The sequence below is a fragment of the Halichoerus grypus genome, chromosome 2 (genome assembly GCF_964656455.1).
Source record: "Halichoerus grypus chromosome 2, mHalGry1.hap1.1, whole genome shotgun sequence".
In the NCBI taxonomy this organism is placed as follows: domain Eukaryota; kingdom Metazoa; phylum Chordata; class Mammalia; order Carnivora; family Phocidae; genus Halichoerus; species Halichoerus grypus.
In genome coordinates, this window is record NC_135713.1 from 98,010,039 (window position 1) to 98,026,903 (window position 16,865).

Consider the following 16,865-nt stretch of genomic DNA (forward strand, 5'->3'; position numbering starts at 1 on the left):
GGAGGGCGGGGCGATGGGAGAGGAGGAGACGTGATCCGAGGGCTAGACGGGTGTTGCCCTAGTGACCCAGAAGGGTCTACTGAAGTGACCCAGTCTCTGTAGTACTCAGGCAATACAGACCGAGCAGCGGCGGTTAAAAAAACCTGGAAGGCCTCTAGGCTGCAGTGACGCGGAACGTTTTTTTGGCCAGAAACCGAAAGAAGAAATCGGAAGTGACGTCGCGGTCAAAACAAGCCGGGGTTTGGGGGCCTGCAGTGAATCTGTGGCCGCAGATGGAAAGGCCCGACTCGCTGTCGGCTGTCGAAGGTAGTCGCGAGGCCCTGCGCTCTCACCCAGTCGGCCTCCGGCCCCTGTCCCCCTGACCCTCCCGCCGTGGGTGAACCAGAGTTTCCGCCCGCGGTATTTGAGCTGTGCTGGGACTTTTCCGGCAGAGCTGGCGGGTGGCGACCGAACGGACTTCCCTTCCTACAAGTGTCCCCTCCAGCGGGCTTCTGTCCTGGGACGCTGGGACACCTGTCGCCTGTGAGGCATCATTCATTTTCATAGCACCTTCCTTTCCTTGTAGGACAATTTCAGAATTAGGAAGAACCAGGGGGCTCCTGTTACTAGGATTCACTGCGGAGTAGCACAGTTGCCCAGTGTGTCTCTGTCTTCATCCCTGGGCTCTGACCCATCGAGGTGATCCTAGCTATCCTTGGCCATACCTCTTTTTCTTACCGCCTCCTACTCTCGATCATGTTTCCCCTCTCTTCTCCTAGTCTTCAGAATCTTAGCTTAACCAGTCAACTTGGCTCATCTCTTCTAGAGTAGTGGCAAGACAGCGTTCTGTTTTCACTCCCTCCTCTCCCAGGTTCTCCCCTCAAAGACCTGTAATTCCGTCTGTAAACTCTGATTTATGACATGGAAGATGTTTAGAGCTAGAAAGAGTATTAGAGATGTCTATTTCAACTATCTACATTGTATAGATTAATAAAAATGAGTCTCAGAAAACATATGTGATTTTTCTGTCCAGGGTTGCACAGCTAGTTAGTAGTGATGTTGAAAATGTAAAGCCAAATCTAATTAGCAAGCCTTTGTTGGGCATCTTGCAGGATCATTTCAGTACAGAAAAGAATTTAAAACAATGTTAAAGTTCAGATCAGAAAACATTTCTGGAACACCTGATAGGATCAGGTTCTGCTTTGTGTGCAAAGATAGTAAGAGTGGTCTCCATCCTAGAGAAGTTTTCAATGTCTTTGGAGTTTAAGTGGAAACTTTCAAGAGAATGATAAATACTAAAAATAGAAATAAATGCAGTGTGCTAAGAGAGCTCAGGGGATTGCATTTAGGCCAGCTCTGGATAGGAGTCTGTGGGAGATGGTTCTTCCCTCAGGAAACACAGTTCTTATCTTCCAATACATTTTTTTAAATTTTATTTTATTAAGTTATGTTAATCACCATACATTACATCATTAATTTTTGATGTAGTGTTCCATGATTCATTGTTTACCTATAACACCCAGTGCTCCATTCAATACGTGCCCTCCTTAATACCCATCACCAGGCTAACCCATCCCCCTACGCCCCTCCTCTCTAGAACCCTCAGTTTCTTTCTCAGAGTCCATAGTCTCTCATGATTTGTCTCCCCCTCCGATTTCCCACCCTCCATTTTTCCCTTCTTCCAATACATTTTTAAAGCCCTCTGCATTGAGCTTCCGTCTCCATTTGAATCACAACTCATTTTCTGTTCTGGTTTCCTTCTTTCCTTTTGCTAAAGTATATTGACTTTGTTACCTGTTACTTTCTTTTTATTATTATTATTACGATTTGTTATTTCTTCACCTCTTGTCCCTTGGAAGTTTGGATTAGTTTAGTGCTGCTTATTTTATGGTCAAGGTGATCTATCCAAATAGCTGGATAGGTCCTTCATAATGTATAAGCTCCCTTTTTCTTTTCTCTGCATAGGAAATAACAGGTAACTACCCTCACTACTCAAAGGATTGTTATAAGAACCAGTCTTGGAAAATGTTTTTAAACTGAAAATAGTAGTTATCTGTAAATGTATGGTTTTCCAGCCCCTGTTCCACTGTGATCGTAATGCATTTTTCTTTTTTTTTTTTTTTTTGCATTTTTCTTTTTAAATTCCAATGTTAAAACACCCTGCATCCTCTCAAAATTTCTAAGAGGCAGTAAACCCTAACATGAAAAGATTAACTAGATGTTTTAATTTTCTTCCCCCCATCTCAGGGATTATATGCATCGGGCATTTATAATCTTGGAGTTCTTCATTTTTTAGAAACAATTTTAGGTACAATAATGGAATTCTCTTGAAATTATATTAAGGTTCATAGGGAAGTGCCAGCGATTACTAAAAACTCATTATAAAACAATAGTAAATGATTCTATAACAGGTGTGCTTATAATCTATGCTTTGAGAGTTTGCATTTATTGAATTCATGTCTTGATTATATTTGAAAAAAATCAGTTCTTATTTATATTTAATTCTTATTTCTTAATACTTATTACAAAAATTGAGATCTAGAAATTATAGTTGGATCCTAATGCCCTAGAGATGATAAGGCAGAGGAAGCCAGTCTATAATCTATAGTTTCTGTAGTAACAGTTTTCATAAAAACCTATATTAAGTTACTAACATTTGAGCCGAACAAAAACTGATAAATAAGTATATCTTCAGTTCATGATAACCAAAACTTTGTAAAGCCTTTGACTATCCAAGAATCACAGGTGTTGTAGATGCTAATAGACATGGATACAACATGAGTTCTATCTTAAATTCAAACTGAGAGCCACTTACAAACATAGCATGTTAAAAGATGGACTACAGGTAAGAGTTTAAAGTTTTCACATGAAAGGGTTTTTTTTTAATGTTTTAGCCATTTTAATTTATGAAATGAAGTCTTGACACTTTAACATTAGAAGGTGGTTTAAAGAATCTAGCAGTCAATGAAAGGATCACTCACTTGAACTATTAAAACAACAAATGTCAAATTTTTGAGAAAAAGATGATATTAGGAATTTTTTTACCATGTTTTGTCCCAATAGGAATTAGCTTCTTTCCATCTTGATGAAGTGCCTCCAAGTCCTCTGTGGGCTTCTGCTGTAGCAGGAATTTTGGGTAGTTCTGGAGGCTGGGAAGTCTAAGATGAAGGTGCCAGCATGGTTGTGTTCTGGTGAGGGCTCTCTTCCTGATTCACAGCTGCTATCTTCTTGGTCTATTCTAACTTGGTGAAAGAGCATGAAAGTTTATTTTCATTGTTACCTTGATCTTCTGTTCATTTGGCAATGTCCAGGAATAGGAAAGGGGAGAAAAGAGTAAAATTTGTTGAAACCTAGTGATGAAGGTGAGAATGTTACTATATTTCATTTGTTCTTTACCAAGATCCTGTGAGGTTAATGGTGACACCTCCATTTTACAGGTGAGATTGAGGCTTAGAGAGGTTGAGTAATGTACAGGTTCACACAGCTAATAAATGGCGAAGCTTGGATTCATACCCAGGTGTCTGCCTCTGAACATTGTATGCTTACTATTGTGTGTAGGTGCTTACAAGAGCACTTTTTGCGTATTTTGTGTACTTCAGCTAAGTTGATACGATATTTTTAACTTTTTTCTTCCAGATTTTTCAATATCTGAATTCCAGGAGCACAGTGGATACCACTCCTATAAAACAAAGAGGAAATCATGAAGGAATGTTTTAATTATTGAAACTACAGTTGAAATCATGGCTACATCAGCAAATCTGGATATTGGAGCTCAGCTGATAGTGGAAGAGTGTCCCAACAGTTACAGTCTAACTGGCATGCCAGACATTAAAATAGAACATCAGCTGGACTCGAATGCAGAAGAAGGATCAGCTCAGGGTGTTGCCATGGGAATGAAATTCATATTACCTAACCGATTTGATATGAACGTGTGTTCTCGATTTGTGAAGTCCTTAAATGAAGAGGATAGTAAAAATATTCAAGATCAGGTTAACTCTGACCTGGAAGTGGCATCTGTCCTATTTAAAGGTTGAAAGTTATGGTATAAATATCTGCATTTGTTTTCATTTATTTCATTTTGTTTGTTTGTTTTTTTCCTTTCTGATCATGAGATTTTGAATTTGGAAGTCATATTTTAATATGATTTGGAAGAGTTTGGAAGTCATATTTTAATATGATTTTCTAGAATCTCACCAAAACCAAAATTAAATAATTTCATGTTATTTGATATCTATAAGTATATGTTGATTTTTTAAAAAATTTTCTTGCTTGACCTTTGTTTATTTACAAATTAAAGTTTCTTATTGTACCCTTTATTTATTTATTTATTTATTTTAAAGATTTTGGTTATTTGACAGAGAGAGACACAGTGAGAGAGGGAACATAAGCAGGGGAAGTGGGAGAGGGAGAAGCAGGCCTCCCGCCGAGCAGGGAGCCCGACACGGGGCTCGATCCCGGGACCCTGGGATCATTACCTGAGCCAAAGGCAGATGCTCAATGACTGAGCCACCCAGGCGCCCCTTTTTGTACCCTTTAAAATGATAGGAGAAAAAAATTATTTGTGCCTTTTAAGAAATGAATTACCTTACTATTCCCTATTCCATGAATATTTGATTGATATCAGCTCCATGCTTTAATTCAGTGAAGTTTGTCATCATATTGTAGACTTACTTTTACAACAATCTGTTGAATAAAAAAACTAATCTCAGAATAAAATCACTCAAGATTAATACAGATTTTTTTCTGGAACTTTCACTGTGATATTACAGAATTTTTATAGCAAAGAATAATATCACTTGAGAAATGGTTGAAGTTATACCTCATGTATTTCTTTTTTAATGTAAACATTGACATAGAACTTTGAAATGCTTTGTCATTAAAATGTTAGTTTAATGTGTTTAAATTTATTTTACTTAGCTGAATGCAATATCCATACATCTCCTTCTCCGGGAATTCAAGTAAGACATGTCTACACTCCCTCTACAACAAAGCACTTCTCACCCATAAAACAGTCAACTACTCTGACCAACAAACACAGAGGAAATGAGGTCTCAACCACACCTCTATTAGCAAATTGTAAGTATATCCCACTGATGTATTAAAATATTCTTATTAGTAATATAATGCTTTCAAGAATTTGGCTTTGAAATGCATATTCTATTTTGGAAAGCTTAAGTGATATCTTGATAGTTTTAGTAATTTAAAATTTTTTTCACACTATTACTGCATAATCAAATATTTCATGTTTTGTTAAGAACAAATACAGATTTTTTAAAAAAGATTTTACTTGGGGTGCCTGGGTGGCTCAGTCATTAAGCGTCTGCCTTCGGCTCAGGGCATGATCCCTGGGTCCTAGGATTGAGCCCTGCGTCGGGCTCCCTGCTCGGCGGGAGGCCTGCTTCTCCCTCTACCACTCCCCCTGCTTGTGTTCCCTCTCTCGCAGTGTCTCTCTCTGTCAAATAAATAAGTAAAATCTTTAAAAAAAAAAAAGATTTTATGTATTTATTAGAGAGAGAGAGAGAGCGCACAAGTAGGGGGAACGGGAGAGGGAGAAGCAGACTCTCCACTGAACAGGGAGCCCAATGCGGGACTCGATCCCAGGACCCTGCCATCATGACCTGAGCTGAAGACAGACGCTTAACTGACTGAGCCACCCAGGCGCCCCAAGAACAAATACAGATTTTAATACAGACTTTATATAGATTTATACAAGTACAGGTTTATATTTGTTTATACACATACAGATTTTATACAAGTTTTCTTTTTTTTTTTTTTAAGGGAGAGAGGTGGGGAGGGGAGATGCAGAGGGAGAGGGAGAGAGGGAATCTTAAGCAGGTTCCATGCCCAGCACAGAGCTGTCACAGGGCTCCATCTCAGGACCCTGAGATCATGACCTGAGCCAAAATCAAGAGTTGGACACTTAAGAGTCTGAGCCACCCAGGCGCCCCTACAGGTTTTCATTCTTAAAACTTTTATAGTCTTACTATAACAATTTATCATTCTGAACTTTGTGCAAACTAAGACATTGTGAGTGTTTCTCTGTTCTTGGAGTACAAAGCTTTACATTTTACTCATCAGCAAGTGATTTATAGTAAAACCTGAGTGATTTCTATTGTAATTTTGAATTTGACTATAATAATATGAATATGAAATTAACTCTCTTAAAACCTTGAATCCAGGGGCGCCTGGGTGGCTCAAATGGTTAAGCATCTGCCTTCGGCTCAGGTCGATGCTGGGAGCCTGCTTCTCCCTCTCCCACTCCCCCTGCTTGTGTTCCCTCTCTCACTGTCTCTCTCTCTCTCTGTATCTTAAATGAATAAATAAAATCTTAAAAAAACAAAACAAAACACCTTGAATCCATAATTTTTTAAAAATGTAGAATCATTCTAGAAGAAATAAAGTATTTCTACATAAATCAGAAAACATTCTAAATAGTATAGATATGTTAATGAGAGAAAACAGGTAGCAGTTTGATATTAGGAACTATATTTGAGTATATAATGTAAATGGATCTATATTCTAAAGCATGGTAAAATATATGGTTTTTTTGGAAACACCATATCCATCCTGATCTTGAATCACATGCTGTAACAGTTAAGCCAGGAGGAGTCCATGACTCTTACTTCGCTATTAACCATTATTGTTCTACTTATTAAATTTGCATGTGTTTCATAATTGCTTTCCTTTCTATTAAGGCCACTCAGTCATATCGCTGAAGTCGAGGATCAAGTGATACTAATTTTTAAGATGAACCCTCACAGAACAGTGCCTGTTTAGTTTTGTCTTAAAGATGTTGTCCTAAAAAATAAATAAATGAACAAATTGATAGATGAATGAATAAATGAATAAATTAAATAAAGATGTTCTCTTAAAAATAGTCCAACCATATTATTTTTGAGCTGAAAAGAAACACCTAGAGATCATGCAGTTCATGACCCTCATGTTACAGACAAAAACGGTTAATCATTTATTCAAGGTCACACAGCTAACTAGCCACACCTAGGTCTGCATTCAAGAATTTACTCTCGAAGTCATTTTTCCATTTACTACCTCACTCCAAAAGTTAAGAAAAACCCATGGAGTCTTGAAATAATGATATTTGGGATTTCAGATGATTTCATTAATAAAAAGACAAAAGGTGTGTCTTTATGTGTTTTAGACCCAACATCCTTTTAAGTTTGGATATTGAGTTAGCATTTTAAAAATTAAATACCTAAGCCATTTCTTTGATTGATAAGATCATTAGCAATTTGCATTGTTAATAGTTGATCATAACAGTTTGCATATTCATTGATAACAATACTTGGCAGATGTCAGAATTGCCTTAAACGTATATTAAATCTCAGATACAGAATGGCTACTTGTAATGTTAGGATATATTTTAAGTTAAATTTTTTTAAACAATAAAATGATAGTTTTTGTTTTAGAAAAGAGAATTGCTGCACAAATATGAATGACATGATGAAAGTGTACCCTGCAGGTAGAAAAACATGAAGCTTTTTGTGATATCGTTTCAGCTTTATCTGTTCACCAGTTGGCTGCTCAGGGAGAGATGCTCTACCTAGCTACTCGGATTGAACAAGGTAATAGCCTGTTTTTTAAACTGTACTTAAAACATATTTAATTGGATTTATTAGATTTAATGCAGGAAGGTGTAAAGACAAAAAAAAAAAATAGTTGCATAATCTCACCAGGCAGATAACTCTATAGGTAGTAAAGAAAATAAAGTACTACAAAGTATAAAAGTTACAGCCTCCCTTACCACCCTAACCTTTTCCCCAAAAGCAAACATTATAAATTTCTTATGTTTTCAGGAAACTCTTTTAGAAAACATTTCTGTTTATTTTTGGAGTTATGTGTGGAAATATATATTTGCTTTTCGCTATGTAAACAAGAGGGAGCACACTGCATTGTACTTTTTTCACTTAATATTTTGGAGATCTTTCCAAATGAGCACATAAAGATTTATTTCTTTTTTATTTTTTTTAAAGATGTTCTTTATTTTGAGAGAGAAAGAGCACAAGCAGAGGGGAGGGTCAGAGGGAAAGGGAGAAGCAGACTCCCTGCTGAGCAGGGACCCCCCCCCCAGCCCCAAGGCAGGACTCGATCCCAGGACCCTGGGGTCATGACCTGAGCCGAAGGCAGACGCTTAACCAACTGAGCCACCCAGGCGCCCCCTATTTCATTCTTTTTAATAGCTCCCTAATTTTGCACTGTATTGCTGCATACATATATGCTATGTTTTTATTTTTTAACTAATCCCCTTGCTGATGGTTGATTCCAGTTTCTCAGTATTAAATAACATTCTTGTTGGCATTCTTTTTAAGAATACACATAGGATAAATTCCTACAAGTTTATTTGCTGGGTCAAAAAGTATATGGATTTTTCACTTTTCTATATATTGCCAGGTATTTGTCCTATCCTCACACCAAAGTTAGAGTTTGTATTTCCCCATACCCTCAGTGACACAAGATATCAGATTTTAATTTTTGCTAATCTCATGGGTGAAAAATGGTATCTCATACTGGGTGTGTTTAGATTTTTTAAATTATGGTCTATTTAAGCTCTTTTGTATGTGAACTGCCTGATACATACTGATTTATATGTCCTCATCTAAATTAAAGAAATTTACTTTTTGTTGTTTATGTTGCATATTTTTTTTTCCAGTTTGTCATTTTCCTTTGATTCTCATGTTTTCAACAGAAGTTTAACATTTTGTAATGGTAAATTTATTTTTTTCCTTGTAACTTCTGAGTTTTATATCCTTTGAAAGGATTTTCTACTTTAAGATTATAAATAATGGAGGAGCACCTTTGCTTATTTTTTTTTTCCAGATGCAGCCACATCTTTATTTACAATCTTGTGTTCATTTTCCCTGTAGACACACTCCTGCAAACACCAAACTCTTCTGCTTGTTGTCCCTTTCCTATCACTCTATCTTCCTCCCTAATCTTTTTATTTTAGTATGTTAATCACCATACATTACATCATTAGTTTTTGATGTAGTGTTCCATGATTCATTGTGTGCGTATAACACCCAGTGCTCCATGCAGAACGTGCCCTCTTTAATACCCATCACCAAGCTAACCCATCCCCCCACCCCCTCCCCTCTAGAACCCTCAGTTTGTTTCTCAGAGTCCATAGTCTCTCATGGTTCGTCTCCCCCACTGATTTCCCCCCTTCATTTCTCCCTTCCTACTATCTTCTTTTTTTTTTTTTAACATATAATGTATTATTTGTTTCAGAGGTACAGGTCTGTGATTCATCAGTCTTACACAATTCACAGCACTCACCATAGCACATACCCTCCCCAATGTCCATCATCCAGCCACCCCATTCCTCCCACCACCCCCACTCCAGCAACCCTCAGTTTGTTTCCTGAGATTAAGAATTCCTCATATCAGTGAGATCATATGATACATGTCTTTCTCTGATTGACTTATTTTGCTCAGCATAATACCCTCCAGTTCCATCCACGTCTTTGCAAATGGCAAGATTTCATTCCTTTGGATGGCTGCATAATATTCCGTTGTGTATATATACCACATCTTCTTTATCCATTCATCTATCGATGGACATCTTGGCTCTTTCCATAGTTTGACTATTGTACACCTTTACTTATTAATTAATTAACTTAGCTAATTAAACACGTGGGAGAAAAAGTTAATGGTACAAACTCAGATAATAGGACTTCAGCAAATAAGTCAGCAGGAAGTGAGCCTCATTGAGTAGTATAATCCACCTTTTAGAATGCCAGTATTTTCATAATGATATTAATAGATGGTTGTTAAATTAGATGACAAAAATTGTTTTTCTTTTAAATAGAAAATGTTATCAATCACACAGATGAAGAAGGATTTACTCCTCTGATGTGGGCTGCAGCACACGGGCAAATAGCTGTGGTAGAGTTTCTACTTCAGAATGTAAGGAAAATGCTTTGGAAAATGTATACGTATAGTTACTTAAGTCTTGAGTAAAGATTTTCTATCTCCAGCCAACTAGATGTAATGGTAGAGGATCCAAAAAAATTTTGCACGCTTTTCATATTCTTGGGGAACTTGGATCTAGTTGGGCAAATAAGACTAAGCATACATGAAACAGCGAGAGAGAATTTCATGCCCAGCTCCCTCAGAGTGCAATGAGAACAAAAGTACGGTCAGCGCTGTAGGAGAAGCTTCATGGGGGAAGTGTAACTTAAGAGTGAAAGGATAGTTAGCATTTGAGATAGAGGGAGGAAGGAAGGCCCTCCAGACAACCCTGATAATAAAGGCATCCATGAGTAGAAGTTTACGTTATTAACCCCAGAACATTACTTGACCTAAGTACTGAACTGTAATTCTTATTGACAGAAATAACAATATTCTTGTTTACATGAATTGAAAAGTCTGTTATCTCCACTTGCCACTGCAGGGTGCTGATCCCCAGCTTTTAGGAAAAGGTCGAGAAAGTGCACTCTCATTGGCCTGTAGTAAAGGCTACACAGATATTGTCAAAATGCTGCTTGATTGTGGAGTTGATGTAAATGAGTATGATTGGGTGAGTCTATGATACTGATTTTTAAAATACTGTAATAAATTCTAGGAATTATTTAGTTTGGAGAGACATAATAAATTTTACTAAACATCTGGAAAAATAATTAACTTAGCTAGTTAAACACGCGGAAGAAAAAGTTAATGGTACAAACTCAGTTATTACTTCTGATTTAAATATTCTTCACAAAATATGAAAATTGCCTTAAACGACTTTTACATACCCAGTTCTTAGTAAAACGTCTCACACAAACATTATTCAACTCTTGCTCACCTTGAAAAACTAAATCACCTTTTCCTTTTGCAGAATGGAGGGACACCTTTGCTTTATGCTGTACATGGAAATCATGTTAAATGTGTAAAAATGCTCTTAGGTAAGCCAATAAAAGTGAAAATATTTGGAAAATACCATGTGAGGACTTTAATTCCTTACAAGCTGGCCTCCCCTGGTATTACTCAGGAGAATCATTACCCATTACTAAATACCTTAATCCTGCGAAGCACCTGCTGCCACAGAGTTGCCCATGTGATAAGCAGCTCCGTCCCGTAGCACACCTGTGCTTGGAACATTTGTCCCTGTTGCTTTCTTCTTGAAGATTGTGTCTGAATCCATCATTGTTTTCTCTGTCCACGGTGTCTTTGTGCATAAGTTTTGTCTATAGTTGTTTATGAGTTTCAGCTGTTATCGAGGACGCCTCTTTGAGGCATCCTCCCGCTGACCCACCAAAGTGAACTCTGTGCACTTCGTGTGCTCTGTACTTCGTTAGGCCATCCTGCAAATATCCAATTTGCTGAAAATCTGTCCTGCCATTTGCACATGAGCCAGTCACAGACAAACATATCTACATTTTCATTTTATTTATGCAGATTTTTCTGTTTTGATACAGAAAATGGAGCTGACCCAACCATTGAAACAGACTCTGGGTATAATTCTATGGATTTAGCGGTAGCCTTGGGCTATAGAAGTGGTAAGTATTTTAGAACTGTCAGGTTTTATTTTAGTTGGTAAAGCTCTGTAAACAGTACGGACTAGCGGACTAAACCGTTTTCATCACTTGTAGTCATAAAATATGGCATGTTATCCTAACTAGTGACAGTAACTTTTAACTGTGGGCAAAATCAACAAATTCTTACAAAGTCTGGAAATGAGTTTGTTACTATTACTTTTCACCAACCCAAATAATTCGTTGCTAGAGTGCACACCTATTTACATACAAGACTTGTTTAACATTTTTGTAGCAAATTGTAAAAGTTGCCCTTTCTCTGTTCTTTAGAACACACCTTGAACGAGAACAGAATCCAGTAACTTGGACAATCACTAAGTCAGTGACAGACTAAATTTAAGTGCACTAAGTATTGCTTTGCAATCTTACCATCCTCAGACAGTGAATATATATTATTGGGCATATATCCTCAGAATAGGAGGAATACCTTTATTTTAAGGAGAAGTTGATGTTAAATTGAATTTGATAGTTCTGTGTAAAATTCTGTGATCAACATACGGTGGTCTTGATAACCTGTCTGTTTCAGTTCAACAGGTCATTGAGTCACATTTACTGAAGCTGCTTCAGAATATCAAGGAGTAGACATAGTCGTCAGGAAGTGTTGTCTGCCCTTCCATTTACTTTTCGGCTCTTATAAATGATAGTTTTGTTTACTTAAATATTTTTACCTCAGTTGCAAAATTTACTGGTTTTAGTAAGTTTTAATATTCCTCTGAGTAATTCACTGGTTTATAATAAAATTAATGTTGATGCTTTTTTATAAATGTGTTTTATTGCATATTTAAAATTATAAATTAATGTTTTGTGGCATGTAAATTTTTATGGTACAGATAGTTATCTGTCTTTGTATCAAGTGCTGTAATTTAACATTTTCAAAAATTGTTCTACCCTGTTCGTCTTCACTCTTGTATTAACTCATTGACTTCACACAGGTTTGCTGTAAATCTAAAGGAAAAAAATTTGTTATTGTTGAATTTAAAAATGCACAGTGTGATTGTTTACAAAATGATGTTATAAATAAATAAAGTACTTTTGCTGTTAGTTTGCATGGTAGTTTTTTAAAAAATTTATATGATTATTAATGGATTATTTTAGGATTTTTAGTTTAGCCTTCTGTCCTGCCAGGATACTCCGTTAGATCAAATAATATAATTGAAATAAATTGAATGTAAGTCAATCAACAAAGACTTAATTATCATTTTTAGAAGTATATTTAGAATATTTTTCTCTTGTAAATAAGTTTTTCAGTAGGAAACATTTGTCCTTCAGTAAAAGTCAGATGTTCTTTAATTCCACAAAAGGAGCACTATAAACTTGTGTTACACCAAAATCTAGAAAAGAGAGCCATGGGCTGGAATTTTGCTTGCCCAATGAGTGTGAGACTTGGGTTAAAACAGATGTTACATCAGTTACGATACTTGGGTTGTAAGCCATACACATTTCATCCGATTGAAGCAAAAGGGAATTATGGAAAGACACAGAATGGAGAGCAAAGCTGAAGAAGCCGGCAATACCAAGGAAGGAAACTAGGCCAGGGATCTCAATCAGGAAATCATGGCCAGTTATTTTGGATGCTGTTTTGGTAATGTTTAGCTTAAAACCCCTTATCATTGTGCTCAAGATATAAGTTTCTAGGAGTCAGAAAGCTAGCATGGGATATAAATAGACTGCTATGTTGGAGTTGGGGGAGAATGGGATGACTGGCTAACAATCCACCATTGCCCCCGGACTTCCTGGAATGCAAGAGGCAAAGTCTGCCAGAAAGAAAACCACAGAGAAAGGAGAGAAAAATAATGGATGTTCATCCCGATGGCCATCTAAATAATAGGTGAGAACAGCACTAGTGTTTCACCCGTTGTCAGGCATATACTTCAAATCGATTTTCCAGCACTTCTGATGGACTTACCTAAAACCATTAACCCTTCCATTTGGTTCCCTTTCTTTCTTTCTTTCTTTTTAAAGATTTTATTTATTTATTTGACAGAGAGAGACACGACGAGAGAGGTAACACAAGCAGGAGGGGTGGGAGAGGGAGAAGCAGGCTTCCCGCTGAGGTCCTTCCCCCAGGACCCTGGGCTCATGACCTGAGCCAAAGTTAGACACTTTAACAACTGAGCCACCCGGGCGCCCCTGGTTCCCTTTCTTATTAATGGTACATACCCATGAAGCATTAGTTCCTGTTCTTATTACAAGGTAACAAAATCCAACGATCCATTTGGGCACATCAGTGTGAGTATTGCTTACCTGTGCTCTCCACAACTGAAGAGCAACTCAATGACTTAATGCTGGAATGGAGTCTAAAATAACCAGCTAACTCCTACTCTGATTCTTAGATCAACAGATCTCAGAGAATATCTTAAAGAAAATTCCCCTTTCCAATTCTGTCATCTTTTAGCCTCAGGGACCCTGGTAACATTCCTCAGAAAAGTCCCTTAAGAAGTAGACACAAGTTAATTGGAACAATAGGAATGATCCTTAAGGAGCAGTTATAAAATTCCTCTCTTAAAAATCAAATATCTTGGGTGCCTGGGTGGCTCGGTCGTTAAGCGTCTGCCTTTGGCTCAGGTCATGGTCCCAGGGTCCTGGGATCGAGCCCCACATTGGGCTCCTTGCTCAGCAGGGATCCTGCTTCTCCCTCTCCCACTCCCCCTGCTTGTGTTCCCTCTCTCACTGTGTCTCTCTCTGTTAAATAAAATCTTTAAAAAAAAAAAAATCAAATACCTTTGGGGCGCCTGGGTGACTCAGTCAGTTAAGTGTCCAACTGTTGGCTTCAGCTCAGGCCATGATCTCGGGTCATGGGTTCAAGCCCGGAGGGGGGTTCTGTGCTGAGCACAGAGTCGGCTTAAGATTCTCTCTCCCTCTCCCTCCCCCTCCGCCTGTGCTCCTCCCACCTTCTGTTCCTCTCCCTCTCTGCTCTTCCCCTCCCCTGCTCCCTCCTGCGGGCTCTCTCTCTAAAATAAATAAATAAAGTATCTAAAAAAAAAAAAGTTTACCACCTCTCTCTTTGTAGTGGATACTATTGATAAAATGCAAAATGGTAACAATAACTTTTAACATTTTTTTAATGCTTAGAAATTTTTAGGGGCACCTGGGTGGCTCAGTCGGTTAAGTGTCTGCCTTTAGCTCAGGTCATGATCCCAGGGTCCTGGGATCAAGCCCCACATCAGGCTCCCTGCTAAGCAGGGAGTCTGCTTCTCCCTCTCTCTCTCTCTCCCTCTGCCCCCTCCCCCGCTCGTGTGCTCTCGCTCTCAAAATAAAATCTTAAAAAAAATTTTTTTTAATAATATATGTATATTGGTTTTAAAATAAAGGATAAAAAAATAATAAAATAAAAGATAACACCAAAGATATAAGGACGGACCATAACATGATTGAAGCCATTTAGACATGCATTTTGACAGAAAATACAATCATTTATTAAAAGGAAATACAATCATTCTCTTTGTGCAACACAAAGAGAACTGTGTAAATATTCTTTGGTTCAAATAAACTTCAAAGAATTATTTTGTTTTTTGTATAGGTTTTCCTCTTAAGACAAGTAAAGCCTTTTGGAGTGAGACAGAATCCCCAGTACCTAGGCATTTAAAAAACTGTTATGTTTATCTTTTCTGAATAAGATAGCCTATGTGATGCTGGCAGTGTGCACAGGGACAAAATTCACCTGCATGACCATGTCAGTGACTCAGGGCAGGAAACTTGATTATTGGTGATTTTAAGCTCTATGGAATTGAAATTACAATTGGATACACAATTATTACATTCACAATAGACTGCCCCAGACTCACTGCTTGCTGAGTTCTCCCCGTGAAAAGAAGTGTAGATCACTTTATGATCCCTTTGCCCCATGTTTTATTTTTTTATTCATAAATTCAGTGAAATTTGCTCTCCATTCAGACATATATTTTCAATATTTTATTTATTTATTTGACAGAGAGGGAGTACGCACAAGCAGGGGGAGCGGCAGAAGGAGAGGGAGAAGCAGGCTTTCCGCTGAGCAAGGAGCCCAACTCAGGGCTCCATCCCAGGACCCTGAGATCATGACCTGAGCTGAAGGCAGACTCAACTGACTGAGCCACCCAGGCACCCCTCCATTCAGAAATATTTACTCATGTTACTTTATGGGCCTGGAAACCATCTTAAAATTTTAGATGTTTCCATTATGTTCCCTATTCACATCCACTGAGCATAGTCAGACATATTACATATCTCAGAATCAATTCATGGAAAGTGTCATAAATTCCTTGCTGGTGCTCAGTTAGTCTTCTGTTCACTGTCTCTTCTCCAAAAGATTAAATATTTGAAATAAGAAATTTCCCCTAACAGTCATTCAATCACACACATTTCAACACACATTTATTGAGCCCATACTCTATGCTAGATTTGGGCTGGACCCAGGGGGTGCAGTGGAGGACACAGGAACCTGGTTCCGTGCCCTGCCCTGCAGACCTCATATAGAATCTGCCTCCCAGCAAGTTTGGTTTTGTTCAGAATTATCTCCAGTTGTCCCATACATCCTGAGGACAAGTTAAAAATGTCATGTATTAACTGAGGCATGTTCAAGGCTCTAAAATGCCTATTACTGGGGTTATCATATGCTGATTGTTCTGCTGTGTCCCAACATTAGTCCTCCTTGACTAATTGACACAACAGAAACCTCTACGTCCTGAGAGGAAAGAGAGGGAGAGGATCTGAGGGTCATGGAGGTTCCCCTCGAAGGGCAATTAATTAGTTCTCAAGCTGGGATGCACAATGGGATCATCTGGAGGGCGTTAGAAAATACTGAAGCTAGAGTCTCACCCCCAGAAAATCTGATTTATTAGTCCGGGATGCCAAATGGGGACGGGCAATAGCTTCCTGGGTGATTCTAATGCATAGCCAAGGCTGACAACCATTGCTGTAGCTGATGGGACCAGTGTATTCCAAACCACGTTCTAGCATTTGCCTTTCACATTGCTGTCCTGTCCACAGAATAACGTAATGAAAGAACCTGGCTTATCCTTTCTCTCTGGCCTGTTGGTACCTGCTATGGTTCTTTTGTAAAGGTAAACACATTTCCCTTTAAGTCTCTGTGACAAAGAATTTCAAAACACTAATCTTACCTTTTGTGAATAATTCACCTTTCATTATTCAATGAGCTGTTAGTTGTGACTGAACATCCTTTATTAACCTGTGTTTCTGAAAGACAGAGCCCACTTCTGATGCCATACAATTGTTTACTTATTTTGCTTACCTTTCAGATAAAAAGGAGCCCTGAACATCCAGGAGAGTAGTTCATACCAACAAATGCCAAACAGCTTGTCTTGTTATTCCTTTGTTCTAGGATTTCCTTTGGAACACAGGCATTGACTGAGC

General features: G+C 38.0%; 1 protein-coding gene across 3 annotated transcripts; it reads left to right on the forward strand.

Annotated features, from left to right (window-relative positions):
* Positions 1 to 4: 4 nt before the first annotated feature.
* ANKRA2 (ankyrin repeat family A member 2) lies at positions 5 to 12,554 on the forward strand. Of its 3 annotated transcripts, none has more exons than XM_036080801.2 (9): positions 5 to 306; positions 3,616 to 4,008; positions 4,897 to 5,055; positions 7,497 to 7,562; positions 9,806 to 9,903; positions 10,391 to 10,516; positions 10,817 to 10,883; positions 11,397 to 11,477; positions 12,040 to 12,554. In XM_036080801.2, exons 2-9 carry the CDS (start codon positions 3,720 to 3,722, stop codon positions 12,093 to 12,095), a joined length of 942 nt encoding a protein of 313 aa, XP_035936694.1. In that variant the 5' UTR covers positions 5 to 306; positions 3,616 to 3,719; the 3' UTR covers positions 12,096 to 12,554. The 3 variants fall into 3 exon arrangements, with proteins under 3 accessions (XP_035936694.1, XP_035936696.1, XP_035936695.1); XM_036080802.2 differs by lacking the exon at positions 5 to 306 and adding an exon at positions 358 to 522; XM_036080803.2 differs by lacking the exon at positions 10,391 to 10,516.
* The last annotated feature ends 4,311 nt before the right edge of the window (positions 12,555 to 16,865 follow it).